Source organism: Diadema antillarum, unplaced genomic scaffold, assembly GCF_040938485.1.
Source record: "Diadema antillarum isolate AM-2024a unplaced genomic scaffold, OU_Dant_1.0 seq00000338_RagTag, whole genome shotgun sequence".
Classification (NCBI taxonomy): domain Eukaryota; kingdom Metazoa; phylum Echinodermata; class Echinoidea; order Diadematoida; family Diadematidae; genus Diadema; species Diadema antillarum.
Window position 1 is genome coordinate 1,593,338 of NW_027271351.1, and position 20,645 is coordinate 1,613,982.

A 20,645-nucleotide genomic window follows, 5' to 3' on the forward strand; every position below is an offset into this window, starting at 1 on the left:
TAGGTCTTCTCTGAGAGAAAAGATGAAACTTGATTGGTAGCTACATTCAAAACCACAGCAGAGCTTCTCCACATTGTTTTTTTTTTTTTTTAAACTGCTGATGACTGGTCTCAAGTATACTCGGGGCAGGTGTCTATGGGAAATGCATGTTGTAACAAAATCAGCCCGTCCTCATGGGCTTATGCATCCCTTTCTTTGGTAAACTGACAGGGAATGTTCCTTGCACGAATCTCACCTTTGAACCCCATCCCAACTCCCCACCCCCCATCCCCATCCCCCCACCGACCCAGCATCTTTCCTGCCCCTCGTCATAGTCAACCACTTAGTTAGAGGCAACAATGGGTCTGTAGATGAGTTCCTTCATGATCTCGTTGCTGCCGGCGTAGATGGAGTTGACCCGGGTGTCACAGAAGGCCCTGGCGATGGGGTACTCCCACATGTAGCCCCACCCACCGTGCAGCTGCAAACATTCCGTTGCTACCTTGTTGGCGGCATCGGTCGTCCTGGGTAGAGATGAGAGAAGGACACGAAATATGTGTAAAGGAATTCAGTGGACTCCCATTATAACAAAGCGCTCAGAAGTTTTCTTTCATTATATAATAATTTCGTTATAACCAAACAAAACAATAAAGAACATAGAACTGATAATGTTGCAGCAGAATTTACTTCGTTATAACTGGAAGTTTTTTATAACTGTGTTTGTTATAGCGGGAGTGCACTGTACTTGGCATTGATACCAGTTAGTAGACCATTTTGGTAATGTATTCAAATTCTATGCATGCTTTGTTCAAGAAAGTTGCTTTTAATGACCGCAAAGGCTTGCCCTATCTACCAACAACTAAGTGTACTCCTGACTGAGGAACTTAACTGGAGGGAGCAGGTGAGTGAAATGCTTTGTTACGAGGTTGTAGGATAAGAAACAAACACGAATTGTAATATATTACACAAACTGTCTATCGATGTGATAAGAAAGAGGTAGATGAAGGCACACAAGGTATCTCTTCCTGGTAAAAGGGGGAACTAACACAAGGTAAGGTGGTCTTTGACATAACGACTTAAGAAAGACTGGTAATCAGTTCTGGTGCTGAATTATGGAAATTCTGATAAGTATAGCACATCAGAACTGATCACCAGTCGTTCTTAATTCGTTTGTAACTTTACAAACAGCTTTATGAAACAGAGCTCCGAACAGTTACAACTTCGTTGCCAATAGACGAGGTTCCGTGACGTCAAATGACGCGTTGCCTGAGGGGCAAAAACAAACCAAGTGTGAATTAATTAAATAAATGCATAGCTCTAATGTGCGGTATGCGGAAAGCATACCAGCCTGCCTGACTGGCCTGATAAAATTGTACAACTATCCCTCAACCTGTTGCCTTTGCCCACTGGTGGGGCAATGGTCATCTCACCAGAGTTTGGCCATGGAGGCTGTGTACGTGTCCAGCTTGTTGTCAGCCGCCTGAAGCAGGCATTGGTCTACAAAGCTCCTTCCCACACATATGAGGGTCTTTAATTCTGCAAGCTTGTGTTGGATTGTCTGAGTAAGAAACAAAAAGGCCCTCAAAAGTTCATCCAGACACACTACGGACTCTGAGATACATGTGATGCACATGAGAATATATCTGACACAGCCCTGTGATAGTCTTAACACATCATGAATGTTATAGCCTAGAAAAATGCAAACATCAGAAATATTACCTTGTAAATAACAATTTGATACTCACTGCATGAATTTTGAGTCATAGAATGTTTAGAAACATGCAATTTTTAGGTTTTAATGAAACAAGTTGGTGTGATGGTTCGTAGGGACCAACTGGCCAGTATTCACAAAGGTGGTTTAAATTAATTAGTTCATTGACTAAAGAAAGCGTGAAATAGGTGTACCTTTCTCATGTGAGTATCAACGTGCTGTAATTATTTGATGTCTGCCTGCATATGCAATCTGTCATGTGCGGATCGCTCTGAGTATAGTGGGCAGGTTATCCCTCATTTCAAAACTTATATCTGAAAAATTGTCATAGAATAACCACCTCAGTATCTTTCAGTTATGACAGTTATTGTTACATGGAAAATGTTACAGGATTGAGAGTATAGCAAGGGAAGAAGGTGTAGAGTTGTATTGTATTTCCTCTCTTGCTACTGTGAGTTAGCACACATGGTTATGGCAAGGTGTATAACAATACATATTCTTTTTGCTTGTTTCAGCTGTACTATCTGTCGATGATGTCACAAAATGAAAGAAAGGTTTTCGGGGTTGGAGCAGCAAAAAAAGATAGATAAATAAATATATAAAAATCAATTGATCAAAACCATTTGATAAATATTTTGATCAGCAATTCCACAATCTGTGATGTAATGACCTATTCAGCGGATATCACTGTTGAATGGGATGTTACAAGACTGGAACGGGATGTTGGGGGTCGGGGGTCGGGGGTCGGGGAGGGCTTTTACAGCCACTGATGCATTGTGAGTGCACCTACTTGGATGTTTGCGAGGGTCTTCCCAAAGGCCTTGCGCTGCTTGATGTAGTTTCTGGTCTCTTCAAACATGAACTCACAGTGAGCCTGTGCCCCGTCCGCCACGATCAGCCGTTCCCGCGGCAACTGCTCCATGAGGTAGTAGAAGCCCCGATTCTCGCCGCCCAAGAGGGCGCTCTTTGGGAGTCTCACATCCTCAAAGAAGAGCTCACAGATATCCTAGACATGTCACACGAAAACCACAAAACCACAACATGGCGGCGGTGGTGGATATATCACATCATTACATTATCAGGTTTATTTTTTGAAGGGTTAAATAACTGCATCCATGCATTATTGCAACAGTGGGCATGGTGGGTACTCAGACTAATGTCTCATACAGCAAGAAAATTAATGGACATTCTAGTCCTTACTTTAGACATTTAATTACAATAGTTTGTTGGTCTGTCTACACAAATACTTTTTATCCTGCATTAAAGTACTACTGAACTGTTGTCATATATAACTTTATAAGCCTTATAAAACAGAGCTGAATGTTTAATACAACTGAGAACAGCTCCTATGATTGCAGATTAGCAGATTACAACCTTATGTTACAAAATCTAATCGGTACTGAAATTGTTCATGACAATATTACAACACTGCTCTGAGCAATACCTCATCGCCATATGGCGGAGCTTTCAAAATTATCACTTCATACACAAAACTGATTACTATGTTTACGTGAACCTCTCTGTAAATCAGGTGGCCATGCCCAAAGAGGAATGGGCTTCAGAAAAAAATGTTTCACATACTAGTAATTGCAAACAGCAAATTTACATCTCTTCGATCACAGGTACAATACTGTATACATGATGCATTTTGTGAGGCTCTTATTTCTTGAATATCACAAGTTGGGTGCTATTCATGAATTTAACAACACATAAAAATATCAACTGTGATCCTGAATGAGTTATATAGCTGTTTACATAGCAGTACAAGTACAACACATGCATGGTGCACGAACATGACAATGCATGTGTCTGAAATCTATGGAGATTTAATTACTTTGCATCTGCATTATGTTTGTACATGTACTAGTGCATTGTAAGTTGTTCAAGTACTGCAAATGTCTGCTTCACTTGAATGATCTTGAAATTATTTCAGGATTTAAAAATACATTATTATACTCGTACTATTCTCGACTCCTCTTTCTTACGTTTTATAGCATTATTGATGTTTACATATAGGTAATTTTGCTTCTTGAAAATGAGTGAAAGATACCAATGCCAAATGTCTCTGTCCTATACTGTACTCTGCCATAGCAAATTCAACCATTTACAAAATTGTCGAGAAAAAAAGAAGAAGACTTTCTAAACATGGTGTATGGTATTAAACAGTAGTTGATCATTCCCACTGAAATACTTTTGATTGTCTAAGGTGATGACGCAGGAGCCATCATCACATGACTGCTTTGATAAATATACATAATCACCAAAAAGGTCAGGAATGAGAAATGACAGTTCTAGATCGCACAGACACTATATCAAAAGAGACTGCATTAGAATTATGTGAGTTAATTTCTCAGAACAATACAAATGCTTACACCCTTGTGTCTTTTTTTTTAATGCACAAATTTTGATTTTTTTTTTTTTTTTTTTTTTTTTAATGTAACCTGCTTCTGGTGGTATAAAGATGGCATGAAGTCTATTTCACTCACCGTAGACTTCTGTCCAATTTTCTCAAGAGGGAATCCCTTGGTAAATCCAGGCATGCCCTCCTCCACCAGAAACAGCCCGATGCCGTGGGCCTTCTTCTGGGCAGTCAGGTCTGTGATGGCGACGACGATCACTACGTCTGACAGGTAACCATTGGTGATGAAGACCTACAAAGCATGACAATAAAGATATAAAAAATGGAATGGAAAATAATATACTGGAGGAAAAAAAAATATCTCCTTGAGAATACTTTAGATAATATAAAGTTTTGGTACCTCAAAAGTTTCCCTGAGTTTCCTTGTCTTAATTTGTGTTTCAGGTTAAAGTACCTTTCATATAACTAACACTGTGAGACTTACTCGCCCCAAAGTGCTCTCATGTCTTAGTAATCATGCAATAATGGTTTCGTACTAGAGCAGAGCGGGCTCTGAAAAATTCGAACGAGCCGTTAGTTTGACTCGACGCGGTACCGCGACAATCAATATACACGTATTGTACAAAACCATTATTGCATGATTACTAAGACATGAGAGCACTTTGGGGCGAGTAAGTCTCACAGTGTTAGTTATATGAAAGGTACTTTAACCTGAAACACAAACTAAGACAAGGAAACTCAGGGAAACTTTTGAGGTACCAAAACTTTATATTATCTTTAACAACAAACTTTAGCAGCACCAAAAACCAAACAGACCCACAAGGGCATAATCATTATGGAGAAGAGCCGAGTGTGACCCTTTCTACTAGAGATTCACTTTATAATTTAATAGAGTTACACCTGCCCTAGTGACCTGCTGCCCTGGTGACCACCTGTCTATAATGACCATCTGCTCCTAGCAACCACATGGAAATCTCTGAAAAGAAAACATGTAACTATGAATTTGTGAATAGCAATCACCATTTTAGGATTTCCGGGCAAAAAACCAACAAAATGTTAGTCATTTACTTCTTGCCTTCTATTGGCCTAAAGTTAGGCACAAATAATCACAGGAATTCCAGAAGAAATTAGTATTGATGAAGTGAAAAAATTGTTTGTTTTTCTCTCTTTTTTCAACCTAAAGTCTCTATAAACTAATAAGACCCACTTACTTTGCTTCCATTCAGGATGTAGTCATCTCCGTCCTTTTTAGCGTACGTCTTAATTCCCTGAAGGTCACTGAAAAAAAACAACATGGGTCACAACATCAACAACAGCTTGTAATGAAATGGCGGTCTCCTATATTTTGTTTGTAATAATTCGATTGAAAAATCAATGATTTTCTAACTGTTTGTGTATGATTAAACTCACGTACACAAATATATTTATTTATTCATTTAGTTTGTGTTGGATATAATATGACAAGCATTGGAAAATTGTTTGTTACGTTGTATATACTTTGTGAAAAATGCAGAAATCAAATCAAATAAAATCAAATAAGATGTTGCCACATATCAAAGCTCAAATCACTGGGGTCCAATGAATTGCAGAAAACTTTGAAGTAAAACAGTGACATTTTGATGACAAGCACTCGGTTTTACTCAGTTTCCTAATGGTATATTGCTTTGTATTACTTTATATGGAAATAAAATCATTTGAATTTGAATTGAAATTTGAATTTGAATTGGTTACAAAAAAAAATATTTTTGCTCACTATTCAGGATACATCGACCTCTAAAAGGCAGCCTTACCAGCTACCTTAGATTAGCTCTGAAGAGTTCAAATTGTTTTTTCTCGTGGCATTTTTGTTTGTTTGTTTCTTTTTTAGTGCTTCAAACATATGAATCATGCATGGTCCTGTGTAGCTATATTTACTATCTACAATTATCCGTGTCAAATATGTTCTAAATGTGAGGGCTGGGAAGTATCTTTAGTCAAGAAATATAAAAGAAAAAATGAGTGGAATGATAACAAAAGCTATCTGGATTTGCTGATTCCGCTTCAGACAACTAACCAATGCAGCAAAGGCAAAGTCTCCTTCAAAAGAACAAAATGTCTGGAAGCTTAAGAAACCTTACAAATGATTTTCAGCTCAAAAGACTCTTGGTCTAGTCTTCATCCAACTTCATTATTCTTACCGAACATGCTTTCTTCCATTTGAATGAACTCAATGATTTGTCGAATTTTGGTCACTCATCACTGGGCACATAACTTCACGGGACACATAAACGTTTCATACCTGCCGGCAGCTGGTTCAGTCATGGCGATGGCGCCCACTTTCTTTCCCGCCGTCATGTCGGGGAGGAACTTCTCAATTTGTTCCTGGGTGCCGTACTGGGCTATGTAAGGCATGACGATGTCGCTGTGTAGCGCGAACGATGACCCTGCCCCATTAACATAGGCCCTTAATAGAAAAAAAAAATGCAGACAAATTTGAAGCAAGGAAGAAAATGCTTGACTGCATAATCAGTATCAACAAAGGCAACAACCGACAATGAAAATAGCTGAAGATCCTATGCAACCGTACAGAAATTGCACTGAAATTTCTTTGATGATTTTGAAAAGTTTTAAATATCTTTTTCATTGAGTCCCATACCTGGTATATAGGATCACAAGAATGCTTTGTAAAACATTTTTTGTTTTAATTTTTGGTTGAAAGAAAACATTTGCCTTTTGTCAGGACACATAAAATACTGTCAGTGCTATCCAGCCTATGGGTAACGTTTATGGTCTATTGAAAAACTAGAAATGTCGCGATGGCGACTGATGCCTCCGCCATAATGCATGATTCTCCCAATAGGTGTACTGTAAAACGAGGAATTTTCGCGTGCATTTTAATTTCGCGAATTTCGCGAGCGCCAAGATTCGCGAAATTAAAATGCATGCGAAAGTTCTTGTCTACACTATATGCATTGAATGCCAGTTGCAGTTCGCGAAAATTTCATGCCGCAAAAAAGGCCGTCGGCTCCAATTCGCGGAAAATTCATGCCGCGAATATATCATGTTTTACAGTATAGTATAATGTCTTCACAATGCGAGATAACAGTTTCACATAACTGGCAAAATATTGAAATGACAGGTTTGTCAGAAATATCTTGAATGTTCACTTTCCTTGAACTACGTTTGCTATAATTGTCTATTAAAGAGTGCAGGTACATGTATTTGGGGAATTGAGGATTTCTACTTGACTTCTGACTGACCCTTTTATAAGTTTATGCATTGAGTAATTTTCAAGGTATAAAGAAAGAGTGTAATTACAGTATAAAATAGATTTTTTTTTTTGCATTTAAACCTGGCCTTGACCCTTAACCTTTGACCTTCTGGCAGGAAATTTCCAAGAGAATCTCCAATAGGTAATACATGTATATTAAGTATTAAAAATAATGCGAGCATTGCATATACTAGTATATGAGGGAAATAGTAAAATTTTGACGAGTTGACCTTGACCTTTGACCCCCTGACTATTGACCCATGACCCCTAAATTCCCTAGATAATCCCTGCCAGTCAGTACATGCGTATGTACGAAGTTCCATGAAGATACATTTAACCATTTGTGAGAAAAGTGAAATTGTAACATTTTCACCTAATCTTTGACCTTTTGACCTTTGACCTTATGACATGAAACTCTCTCTGGAGAATCTTTATGCAGTAGTTCATGTCTACACTAAGTTTCAAGAAAATACCTTTGGACATTGCATGGATATGGGGAAATAGCAACATTTTTAGCATTTGACCATGACCTTTTAACCTTTGACCTCTTGCCAATGTCACTAAAATCTATTCAACTAATTGCCGTATCATACATCATCATCCTTGGACCAAGTTTGGTGAAAGTTGCTTCATCCAGGTTTGAGTTATCACGTAAAAAGATAGATTTTAGGATTTGACCTTGATCTTTGACCTTTGACCTCTGTCCAATTTCACTAATAGATTAATCAAGTAATTGTTCCACCATACATCATCCTTGGACAAAGTTTGGTGAAATTTGCTTGATCCAGTCTTGAGTTATTGCGGAAACAGATATAATTTTATGATTTGACCTTGACCTTTGACCTTTGGCCGATTTCATCCAAAATCTAATCAAGTTATTGCCCTATCATACTTTATACCTGGACCAAGTTTGGTAAAATTCCAGTTAATATTACTCAAGTTATCGCGTAAACGAATGCGGACGGACGTACGGACGTACGTACGTACAGACGGACGGATGGACAACCCGAAAACATAATGCCTCCGGCACCACTTCGTGGCGGAGGCATAAAAAAAATGGACTATGGAGTAACAATAACTTACATATCACATAGAGGCAACATACATGTACCAGAACTTCATTCACATCACTTGTACTTCACAATCAGGGGTGGTATTCTGAGGTCGTAATTAAAGGCACTCGATCGTGGCGAGTGGTTTGTGCGGCACGGAGACGAACGCAACACGCTGCCTCCCCCATTCTGTATCAAATGTAGTGACCCCGAATGAGAAAAGCGCTGGCTCAATGGGTCAGCGAACAAAACGCTAGACTACAAGAGCTCTGTGTGCACTACAAATCTCCTAACCCAAAATGGCTGGCCGAGCGAGCCACAAGAGCTTCCGAATGGACGCACACTCTCAGTGCGCATGCACATGAAGAGAGGCCAAAAGAGCCACCGTCTGCGTCTTCTGGCCTCTCTCCTCCAATCACAGCAGCTCGCGGTGACAATGTTTGTGTATGATGCGTACACACACACGCACACACACACACACACACACACGCGTCTTCTGGCCTCTCCCCTCCAATCACCGCAGCTCGCGGTGACAATGTTTGTGTATGATGCTTACACACACACGCACACACATACACGTGTCTCAGTGGCAGCATTGTCCCACACGTTTATGGATATAGCACCGAGTCTGGCATTGCGCAGTTGCATGCACAAACTTAGGTCGTTCGGAGTTTACGTACCATTAGGGATGACGATCAACTGCCTTTAAGTATGTGATTAACTTTGCAATTAAGTCGAGAAGCTAATAGGCCCTTAATCATGGGCAGAATCGGTATTCTGAGGACGTAATTAAGGTATGATTAAGTCCCCTATAATTATCTTACGTTCCTCCCATCTAATTGTTATTCCATCCAATCAGATGCATTGTTAGAAGCCAAAATGATGATTACACGCGCATGTGCCCTCAATGCACGCTCCTCCATGCCCCCCGTAATTACAACCCAAGAGCTCTATGCGCACACTCTGGTATTTGATTACAACCCCTCACCTATGCACGCGAAGATCTCAACCTCTTTGCATACATAAAATGACAAAATTCCTCGAAGATTGCCTATATTTCTTTTTTTCTCTGAATTCTGCGGATACCATGAAAACAAGATTCAACCGCTCCTCGGTTACAAAAGATGGTAATTAGGCATCGTTGTGGTAGAGAAAACACGCTGTTATGCATGATATCGGAGTAGTTAATGACACTCTTTGGTATCATTAAGTTTTCCATTAACTTTCATACTTAATTACACCCTCAGAATACCGATTTATAATCAACTCTGTGATTAAGTCCTCTCAGACGTGCACGCGCATTGATACGCGCAAATGCGCAAGTCTTTCCCGCCAAAACGCTTGTTGCTATGGTAGTTAATATACCCCCTACTTAATCATGCTCTCAGAATACCAATTCGGTAATTGAGTGCTAATCAGACACTTAATGAGCCCTCAGAATACGGCCCCAGGCCACAGTAATATTGCCCTCTGTCTTTGTACATGTTTGTCTCCTCTGAGTTATCATCATACATGAACATTTTCACCTGGGAAATGTGCAACTCAGCTGAGCTGTCGTGTCACACGTTTGCGAAAGTGCTTGTGAGACACACGAAGATTGGTTGCTACCTGTCTCACCTTGCCAAAGCTCCCCAAAAATCTCATGCCCAAACTTACTGCTCCTCCCACGTGATGGCTGCCATTAGGATGTCGCCGCCGATGCCACCTATTTCCTCTGGAGTGTCCACGCCTAGCAACCCTGCCGCTCCCATCTTCTCCCATAGCTCCTTGTCGATGTGTCGCTGCTTCTCATATCTGAAATGAGAGCAAGCCAAACTCATCTTATTTATGGATTACTGTCAATTAAAGATAGATAGACAGACAGTTAGATAGATAGATAGATAGATAGATAGATGGATAGATAGATAGATAGATAGATAGATATAGATAGATAGATAGATAGATACATACATACATACATACATATAGACAGATAGATATATAGATAGATAGATACATAGACAGACAGATAGATAGATTGATAGACAAAATGGACAGATAGATAGGTAGATAGATAGATGGATAACATATACATGGATATATAGATAGATAGATAGATAGATAGATAGATATAATCAGCTCATTGTCAAATAAATCATATCATATTGATGGTCCCTAAGTAATTTCTACACCAGAAATGCATTCTTCAGAGCAATACTCATGATATAATGTGATATCTTCAGACATAAGATTTTTGCTTTTGAGATTTTGAGATTTAGTGAATATATACAGACTTGAGAACTTAAAGGACAAGTTCACCTTCATAGACATGTGGATTGAGTGAATACAGCAATATCAATAGAACACATCAGCAAGAGTTTGAGGAAAATCAGACAATCTGTTTTAAAATTATGAATTTTTGAAGTTTCTGCTTAGTCACTGCTGGATGAGAAGACTACTACAGCTTGTGATGTCACATGAATACAACGATATAAAGAAAAAATAAGGACAATCTTATCTACGATATTTTCACTTTTCTCGCATAATAAAAGAACACTTGACTTCCTTCTTTCAGAAGGCAAGGGGAATAATATTACCCTTAACATACGTCAATGACGTGTCGAGGAAATGTGCACTTTTTTCAAAAAGTAAAGTTTTGTGAAATTCTCTTTATATTTTCCTTATATCGTTGTACGCATGTGACATCATACACTCTCGTAGTCTTCTCATTCAGCAGTGACTGTGCAGATACTTTAAAGATTCATAACTTTTGAACGGATTGTCCGATTTTCCCCAAACTTTCACTGATGTGTTCCAATAACATTGCTGCATTCACTCAATCCACATGTATATGAAGATGAACTTGTCCTTTAATTTTGAGAATTATCTAAGACAAAGTGTACAATCACACTAGTTGCTACAGCTATATAATCAGCAGTGTACATGTCCAAAGACAAGCAAAGGTTACATTGGAATCTGCCACACAGTCTATCCATTATCAATTTTCTACTCATACCCAAGTTTATTCAATGTTTCCACAATACAAAAATTACATACGAACAATAATATGTAACAAGGAATACATTGTTGAATATATGCGATTAAAACAATTTGCATCAGGGTTTTGAAGATACACACTTATAGGATATGCAAGAACTGAGCTGAGAGAATTCAACACAACAAAAGACAGAGGAAATAATTATATCATAAGATGATGATAATAAAGTATTGGTAACATTTTCTGCAGCACACAAAGACAGTGTCACTATTTAAAATGCAATGTCACGTAGCTTGAATACCAAGGTTACACATATGTGCAGCATTGTGACAACACGCAGGAGTGCTGGTGCATAATATTCCATTGCTATCACAATGTAAATACGGCTGTGTAAACAGACCCTACACCACCTAGTCTTTCTTCAGGAGCAGCAACGCCACTTTTTTTTTTTTTAATCAGTATGCGACTAAGTCAAGGTCATGGAGTCAAGAGGGGCCTGAGCTTTTGATCCTAGCAGAATCTTTGTCAGAGGCAAAATGACAAACAAGTTGGGAAAGCAATCACTTATCACTCTACTTGCTTGCCACAATTGGATTAGCAGTTTTCAGCAGCTTTTCTTTTCTTTTTTACTTTTTTTTTGCTACATTTAAGCCACAATTATGAAGGACTTAGTGGGTAATCTCTTGACATCAGAAGTCAGGCAGTACAAGTTAAAGTGTTAAGCATTCCACTGCCACTATCATGCTATTGCTAACAAAGCAGAGATATATGTTTTGTCATGAAATGCCGAACATAACAAAGTCTAAGATGGAAGCCAAGACGAGACAGCACCCTTTTTTTCTACACGAGTGAAAGCTTTGTGAAGTGAAGCAAGAACAATTCCCCTCCGCTTGGTCAGAGGTGAGGCGCCATACCTGTCCTGGTTGGGTGCCACCTCCTCCTGGAAGAACCGACGGACGTTCCTTCTAAAGATGTCGTGCTCCTCACTGAAGATTGGCCTCGTGCCTATGTCCATCAACGTCTCGGACTGTCCCACATACTGCCTGGTGCTTTGCTCTCGTCTGGATGAATACCCCAAGAGCAAAGAAAGAAATGTCAGAAAAACTCTTTTGATCAACAGAGATAAACCACTGTAACAATTTTAAACATATTATTTATGGTGAGGTGGGGCAGGAGTGGGTGGATGTAACTATACATATTGCTTGCATTATTAAATGATTTGGGAGAAAGAACTTGCTGATAGCAATGACACTTAAAGTATGACAACATAAAATCAAACAAATACAACAACAACAGCAACAAATCTTTGTGTCATAGCCTGTGGATGACATCATATTCACATTTCAAAGTTCTCGTCTAGATTGCGTGCCCCCAAGCTTTCACCTTGTCCCTAGTGGAACTGCACAAGTTGACATTTCCCCTCCATCAAATTGTTTTTGCACTCAGCTATAAGTAAAACAAAGCAATCCTAATACAAGGTGGGTCCCACCTTTATATCAGGATTGCTCTGATTTGGATATCTAAGCAATTTCAAACCCAATCTTCATCAAATAAACTTTGAATTGCTGTTAGAGTTGTATGCTCTTTCATATTTCAGAAGAGGTTTCTAATTATCTAAAAAAATTAATCATAAAAAAAACAAACAAAAAAAACAAACAATGGAAACCTGTAGCCCCATCTCAACCAAAACTGTACCATTCCTCTAGGTCACTTGTCATCAAGGACATTTCAACAGTGTTTGCTAAAGACAAGCTTGTACTTGGACTTTGTGCTCACCGAATAATGATTTGTTTTTCGTAATGCCAATATGAATGACAATCCCCCTCCCAAAGACAAAAAGTCCACATGTGTCAGCTGTGTAGGACAAAACCACGATATTGTATGAGGGTAAGCATTTGTCAGATCAAAGTCCTCTCTTCTCTTTTTCATGATATGAAATGGAAAATGTAGATATAAAGGTCAGGTCAATTCATTTCTTTTTCAGAATATTGTACCTCCTCCATGGAAGGAGGTAACGTTTTCATTAGCATTGGTTTGTCTGTTTGCAAAATGACTCTAAAAGTTGTGAAAGGATTTGAATGAAACTTGCAGGAAAAGTTGATGACACAAGGAACAGATGATTAAACTTCAGTAGTTATCCAGGAATTTTTATGGATTTTTGACAGATTTTTTAATCTTTTGGCAGGTAGGGTAAATGAACTTGGGAGTTCAAGTTGAACATATATAAGACTTGCATACACGCTATAAAGCATGTGTACTGCTTGGGCAAGGCACGGCGTAGCTGTATGGAAGCTGATGACATACAGAAAAGGCTTCTATATTGGGAAATTAGCCGATTTTCAGTATACGTGTATAACGGGTGGAATTGAGCTGCTTCGTGAATGTCTGCGCTCTACGAGTGCTTTTCTACAATATGTAGTTAACTTACTTTTCTTTCTTCTTTGCCTGATGATGTTACAGCCACCTTTTCAGTAAGTCCTTGTTTTCATCTGAAAGGCAGTACTAATTTGTTACCATAATATTTTAATAACAAACCAAGACAGCCTAATAAAAACTGATACACATTACACAACATCATGAAAATATGATCTGTGGAGATGTGGGGGGGGGGGGGGTCATTAGTCATACTCATTAAAAAAATTAAAAAATTGTTTGTCGCAGGTCATGGGATGAGGTCATCATCGAAGATCTGTACACTTCTGAATATGATGGTGATCAGTTGGACAAGATTTACATTTTCATCATATTAGATTAAAAAAAAATCACAACAGGTGATCAATAACCAGACAGTAATACTGTTCAATGCGCAGCAAATCTTAATAAAGTTTGACTTTGAGAACAAGGAAAATAATTTGCTGGTTTTAAATGCAGGTAAATCACAGTGTATGCACTGGATGTATTCATACTTTTATCCAAGATTAAACATAAGCCAAATACACCACAAAATTTGAAATTTCAGTATCATACAGGTGCCCGCACCTCGCCAGGGGCCCGAATACCGTCACCCTGTTTAAAATCGTTACGAGCACACTGAACAATAATTGATGCCTGGGACTGCCTTCAGTACGCTTGAAACTTGGCAGGACTACCACAACCAAGCAAATTGTGGTGAAAACCGAAGAGTGTTTCGCAAAAATCTGAAATTTATATTAGGAATACGTGTTATAAGTATCATTACGGTCACCCGCACGCGTCTTTTACGTGTATGTCTATGGGAGCATCACGGTCACCCGCACACGTCTTTTACGTGCTTTGTCTATGGGAGCGCGGGTGACGAGTTGCGGGCCACTTCCTTAGCTGCAAATTTCCTTATCGATCAGTGAACTTGTGATTCTATTGGAATCTTCAGCATTTTTCCTGTATGTGAGTGGGATTTCATAGAATTTCAGTGACAAAATGTGATTCAAATATGCTTACACATTAACTATGACGAGGTGCGGGTCACCCAAGTATACTAGCTGAATAGCTCTTTCATGTCAATCTGTAGTTTAGGAATAATTTCACTTTCACCAGCACTTCTATAATACAGTGCTTTGTATTCTAATTTCTGTTAGAAAACATGAACATGCACAATGCTTTGAAACTTAGATTACTAACTCCAAAATGCTACTGGTAGACAATAAGCTACCTCCAATGCTATAAAGGGGACTATATTCAGGGCTGCACACTAACCCATTTTTTCTACTGATCCGACCTGCTTGTCGGACCAGTAGGTACCCAGTTTTCCATTTTTTACTGGTCAATATCTGAAAAAGTTACCGGTACTGGTCCGACAGCGATTTTTACTGGTCAGGGACCGTCGAACGGTGCCAGTGTGCAGCGCTGCTATATTCTAGAATGGCCGCATGAATGGTGCTATTCTGTTTTTGTTTGCTATGTTCAGAGTTTGGGTTTTTTGGGGGGTTTTTTAGTCACCATGGATAGACAAATAGACACTCCCCTTTCAATTGAGGAAAATTAAGTCGAACAGCTCAATGCACAAGCCACTAAATGTCAACATATTTTGCCTTGTGTATGGCTTCCAACAAGGAAGAAATAAGCAGCTTTCTGACATAAAGAAAAGCAGCAGAGCATGAAAGGATGAAAGATTCACAGCAGTAACTCTCTGCTTGGGCTAATGAAAGGCCAGTTTCACGTCAAAGAGAACAGAAGATTACAACGGTATGGTCCGATTGTATGGTCCAGTTCTACGACATTTGCTCCTGTATCAATTGGCTCCCATGAAGTATCTGCACGCTATTAAAGCCAAACATAAAACCCGACTGTATGGTTCACTTGGTCATGTTTCTTCCCAGGTCTTTATGCTACTTCTTCTTCTTTTTGCAAGGTGTTTCTATGGGAACACACAGTCTGCATCTAGCCACTATCTCTAAATCAGAGTCATACCCATTTGTGATGTTTTACCTAGTATTCTTTATCATGAGGGTGGGATGATATGCATACTAATGTAGGGACACTCCTGTGGACAAGGTTACAGCTGTAGTCATGCTGAAAGTTCATTGTTTACTTTGATGGTTCATTTTCTTTTTAACGATTGCAAAACAAGAAATATTACCACTTCATAAGCAGTTGCTTGTATGGATGGTATTTGGGTAAGGCCGAGATGATGAAAAACACAATTTTAGCACTACAAGCTTATATTTTTTAAAGCAAGTGCTATACTTCAGCAGGGACCTGGTAAAATCAAAATTTATGCACAATGGGAGGGGAAGGAGTGATGTTTGGACAACTTCTGCACCTCAAGAATCACTTCAAACTTTCAGATATCTTGCCCATCTTGAAACTAAAGACTCAAATGTAAGAACAGCCCTGCAAACAGTCAGATCAGCCCTACAAGTACGTCAGATCAAATGTACTTAATGTCAGTGAGCCAACAAGTTCTGTCATGCAGTAGATTTGATAGACAGAAAGATCCGTCTGCCTGGAGGAGTCTTTTATTTTCTTTGACGTTATCGCTCTCCTCCGTAGACAACATTTCCTCGACGACCAGATACAGACCGATCTTTCGGTCAATAGATTTGCCTATTCATTGAGGTGAACCTCCAAAACACGAATAGATGGCCCCACATCTGGACTGTCATCCAAAAGCAGGATGGCAAGGTCAGAATGAAAAGCGACCCAAATCATTACTGACAAGACTGGAAAGACTGGAATGACAAAAAAAAAAAAAAAAAAAGTTCTATGATTACGCATTGATAAGTTTTACTGGTTCCAAGCATCATTTTCATTAAGGAATATAAGAGGGATCATGCAGACATGTTGAAGTCTTTAAAAGCATGCTGACAGTGACAGCACAAGGATCTGCACCGTACTGGTTCTGGTAGAATACTAGTATCTTTGGAACATTGTAAGCTGAATACTCTAATACAGTAATTTACAATGCACTTGTGACCTGTTTTTTTTTTTTTTTCACATTGTGGTGCCAAGGCCACTTCAAAAATGAATTAATGTTCACATCGATTATACATCTACTAGCTACTAATTAATAATTTACAGGTGTACTAGCATCTTGTACATTCAATAATGAAAAGGCATTTATTGCTCTATTGGTATCACTATCAATAAGGTAAGCAAATGCAGTTCAGAGAAAATTCAATTTCATGGCAGCATTTGACTCTAACGTTAGTCGAGGTCCCAATGACAATGTTCATTTCTGTCACTATTAAACATCAATTACTGAATTCAACCATCTATGACAATATTAAATTTGATAATAAAGATCGATCTGCTGCTTTTGTGTTGTTTCGGCAATTTAATATGCACTTTACCGTACGCTTTCTTTCATCGATTATAGGGCCGGTTAGACCAATCAACTAGATCTAAACCCAATAGTTATGAAACTATTTCGTTGACCGTCCCTCTTGCATTCGTTCAACCCACATAATTATCATGCTACATGTCGCAGTAACAATTCATAAACATGGACGAACTTTAACAAGCTCAGTGGCATGCTGGCATGGCGCAGGATCCACTGGCACTGCTGCGCTGAAACGACAGAGAAACAGGCCCCCGGCCAGCCAGGGGAGGAGGGTAGATGTCGGCCGTTGGGGAACCTTGCGAGTGCGGCGAGCTGCGGAGCAAACCTTATCCACTTACCGATGACAATTTTGGCTGCAAGATACATATCGCATTTTCTTTGCCTCCAGTAAAGCATTCTTTCTGAGGATTCTGTCGGAAGCGCCATACTTAGGAGACAGTTCGATGATGCTCCGCAAAATTCTCGACGTCATTTTGAAGCGCAGAAGAGGTCAAGAAGACGGACTGAGAAGGCTTTTGTCGACACTTGAGTGTGTAAGTTTTTGGTCTCACCTCCCTGGTTGAAGTGACAATGACAAACACAACGCTGGTGTATATACGAGCTAAGCACACACAGGTCCTCTTATTCAAAGGCGAGGCAGAGAGCTAGAGGCGCATAGTGATAGGCGCGGCGAACGGCGCTGCCAGGGAGTCGCGAAATCGATGGTCTCTTCCCACCTTCCTGCCTGTACAGAGCCCACAATGTCAAAAAAAAAAAAAAAAAAAAAAAAAAAAAAAAAAAAAAAAAAATTACCAACAACGGCAACCACAAATGTCAAAATTACCACAAATGTCATAACACGTCGCCCACAAAAGTTTAAAGGGACTGTACAGTTCTGGTTGAGGTGAGGATTTGCGAGATATTCAGAAACCACTCTATGAGATGTCAAAGAGCATAATTTTATACAATTCTAAGGGGAATCAAAAGTTTATTCAAAAGAATTGACGAAAGTCGGTTTTGAAATGACTGAGATATATCCAAAAACAATGTGAAACAGATCCTAAAGGCGTGGCCTGTCGACTTTTACTGAGTATTATTATCGCTTTTTTATATCTCGGCCATTCGAAAACCAATATTCATCCAAAAAAAAAAAAACCAACAACAACAACGTTGAATCCTTCTTAAAATTACATGAAGAGTTTGTTTGCAAAAACCGATAAGTCCATTTTTGAAGATTTTGAACTACTGTCTCTGTGATAAAGTACAAAATAATACCTTTTAAATGATATATTGGTCACTACATATAAAGGTACATTTTTGAAGTTATGGTCAAAAGAAGCAAAAAATTTCTTATTATTCTCTATATTTTTCTTGACCTTTAATTGCAAATATCTCCATTTTTGCAAATAAGCCCTTCACATGCTCTTTCATTATTTCTCATTATCTCACATTATAGGAATGTTACAAACCTGAATCCTCCCCTCAACCAGTATACTGTACAATCCCTTTAATGTCAAAATTATCTTTGTGGCCCATTCCGGTGGACCTCAGTGCATGATGTCCTTGCAGGAAAATAGGGTGATGTCGTTCACAAACAGCTAGCAAAGTAAGAACAGAGAATTGGACACCAAATTTTCTTTCCACCTCCCTATCCCTGATGAGAACTGCGGGGTGGGGGGGGGGGGGGCGCACGCGCCATGCACCATGTTTTCTTGTTACAATATTTCTTTTGTTTTAATGAAAATAAAGGGGGAGGGGGCGCCCGGTACGCCCCGCCTGGATCCGCCACTGCTGACTTATTGTATCTGATTAATATGTTAATGACAAAAGGATTCTATATTTTCTGTTTGACACCACTTGTTTTGTTTTCTATTTTTCTGGGGTGGAGTATTTATATTATAGTCTGTTTGCCCTGATTCTTTCCGATGTTTTCTGTTTTATTTTGATATGTCTTTCAACACTTTTGAATTTAACAAACGCAAACAGAAGAAAACTGACCAGAAAATGAATTATGATTTATTAGTGGAAAAATGAGCAAAGAAAATAGGAAAGCAAACGCAGACTCTTCAGAGAATATTCATGGCAGCCATCCCGATGGAATCCCATTTTCTTTGCTCCATTATTTTTCCACTTTTAGATTTAGACAGGAAAGAACATGTCTGGTTATTTCTTTCTTTCTTTTTCTAGGAGAAGTTCTTTTGACTTCATCTTCGGATCAAGATCTGCTTTAAAGTGATGTGATAGGATGAAATTCTCACTAAGATGTTCAATCACATTATTATACGTATACAGATGATCAGGGAGGTGGAATTTTCCCACTGCCCTGAGATGATCCTGGATGAACAAAACGAGGACACCTTATATGTAAATAACATGCAGAGAAATTTATTCCTGTAAAGTTTCATCACCGATGGTCTTTATGTTTCCCGCTTCCTGATTGGCCGCTCACGTTACCCCACCAAAACCACGCCCCTACTTTTAGGATTCTTCTTCTTCTTCTTCTTCTTCTTCTTCTTCTTCTTCTTCTTCTTCTTCTTATCCTTCTTCTTCTTCTTCTTCTCCTTCTTCTTCTTCTTCTTCTTCTCCTCCTCCTCCTCCTTCTTCTTCTTCTTTTTTCAAACACCACGCGTCCAAAGTTCGATGAAGGCCTATATACTTCTCACATTATACATCGCAATGAAGATTATCATAATGATTGTTGTGTATCGGGTTCTTTAGAAGGTATACGCTGAAGAATGACTTCATTCTGACACATAGTTAATCTATTTTCGAAGTGAATTTTTATTCGAGAGGCCTCTTCCGGTATGCCTTCTCACTTCGAGAGTCAAATCCTCTTAGAATATACACAATTAAGGTCATACTGCAATTTACACAACATGGTCAACATACAAAATAACCATGAACGGGTGAATGGGGCGGAGTCTTGATGTTATAAAGAATGTTTTCAATTGGGCAAAACTTTAGTTGTTATGGAAACAGAGGCCTGGCTAGGTTAAGCAAGGAGGTATGGGGAGACCTACTGGTGGGGGGGGGGGGGGGGTGTTATAGACTCAACATCAATTCCAAGTCACCAACTGGTACATAGGACAGGATCTAGATGTTTCGAACCGACTCAACCTGTGGTTTGATTATACATGGGGCTGCATTAGGAGTCCTCTGGAGTCCGCCTGTGGGGAGAATGACATCATTCTGTCATTTAGAGGGATGATATAGAGTGATCCGCTGGAGGTGGAGAATATAGAGGTCAATGACCGACTGAAGGTAGGGAAACAGATGTGTCGTCATAGTGGAATGATAATAGATATTTGAATATCACTGAGCACAATATGTTAACCAGACACGAGCAAAAAAAAAAAAAATAAATAATAATAGTCAAGTCAGTCTGTCCTACAAAAGACTCTAAAGAAAACGACAAAGAAACGCAAGCTATTGGCCACGGCTTGAAGTGAATGCCTTCGTCAAAAAGATTCATATTTTATATAGGGCTATATCAAAATTTAATAGAACCTATTGGACAGGAATGACGGACAAACCACACTAAGGATTTACATCGGCCCTGTTGTATAGGTCTATTGTATAG

General features: G+C 39.1%; 1 protein-coding gene across 1 annotated transcript; it reads right to left on the reverse strand.

The window, feature by feature from the left end:
- Positions 1-291: 291 nt before the first annotated feature.
- Positions 292-17,657, reverse strand: LOC139730800 (long-chain specific acyl-CoA dehydrogenase, mitochondrial-like). The gene is made up of 9 exons (XM_071641669.1): positions 17,425-17,657; positions 12,243-12,389; positions 10,008-10,145; positions 6,328-6,492; positions 5,261-5,327; positions 4,177-4,341; positions 2,481-2,696; positions 1,410-1,537; positions 292-503 (listed from the first exon to the last, which is right to left on the reverse strand). The coding sequence occupies exons 1-9, from the start codon at positions 17,556-17,558 to the stop codon at positions 323-325; spliced, it is 1,341 nt and encodes a 446-aa protein (XP_071497770.1). The 5' UTR covers positions 17,559-17,657; the 3' UTR covers positions 292-322.
- Between the last annotated feature and the right edge of the window lie 2,988 nt (positions 17,658-20,645).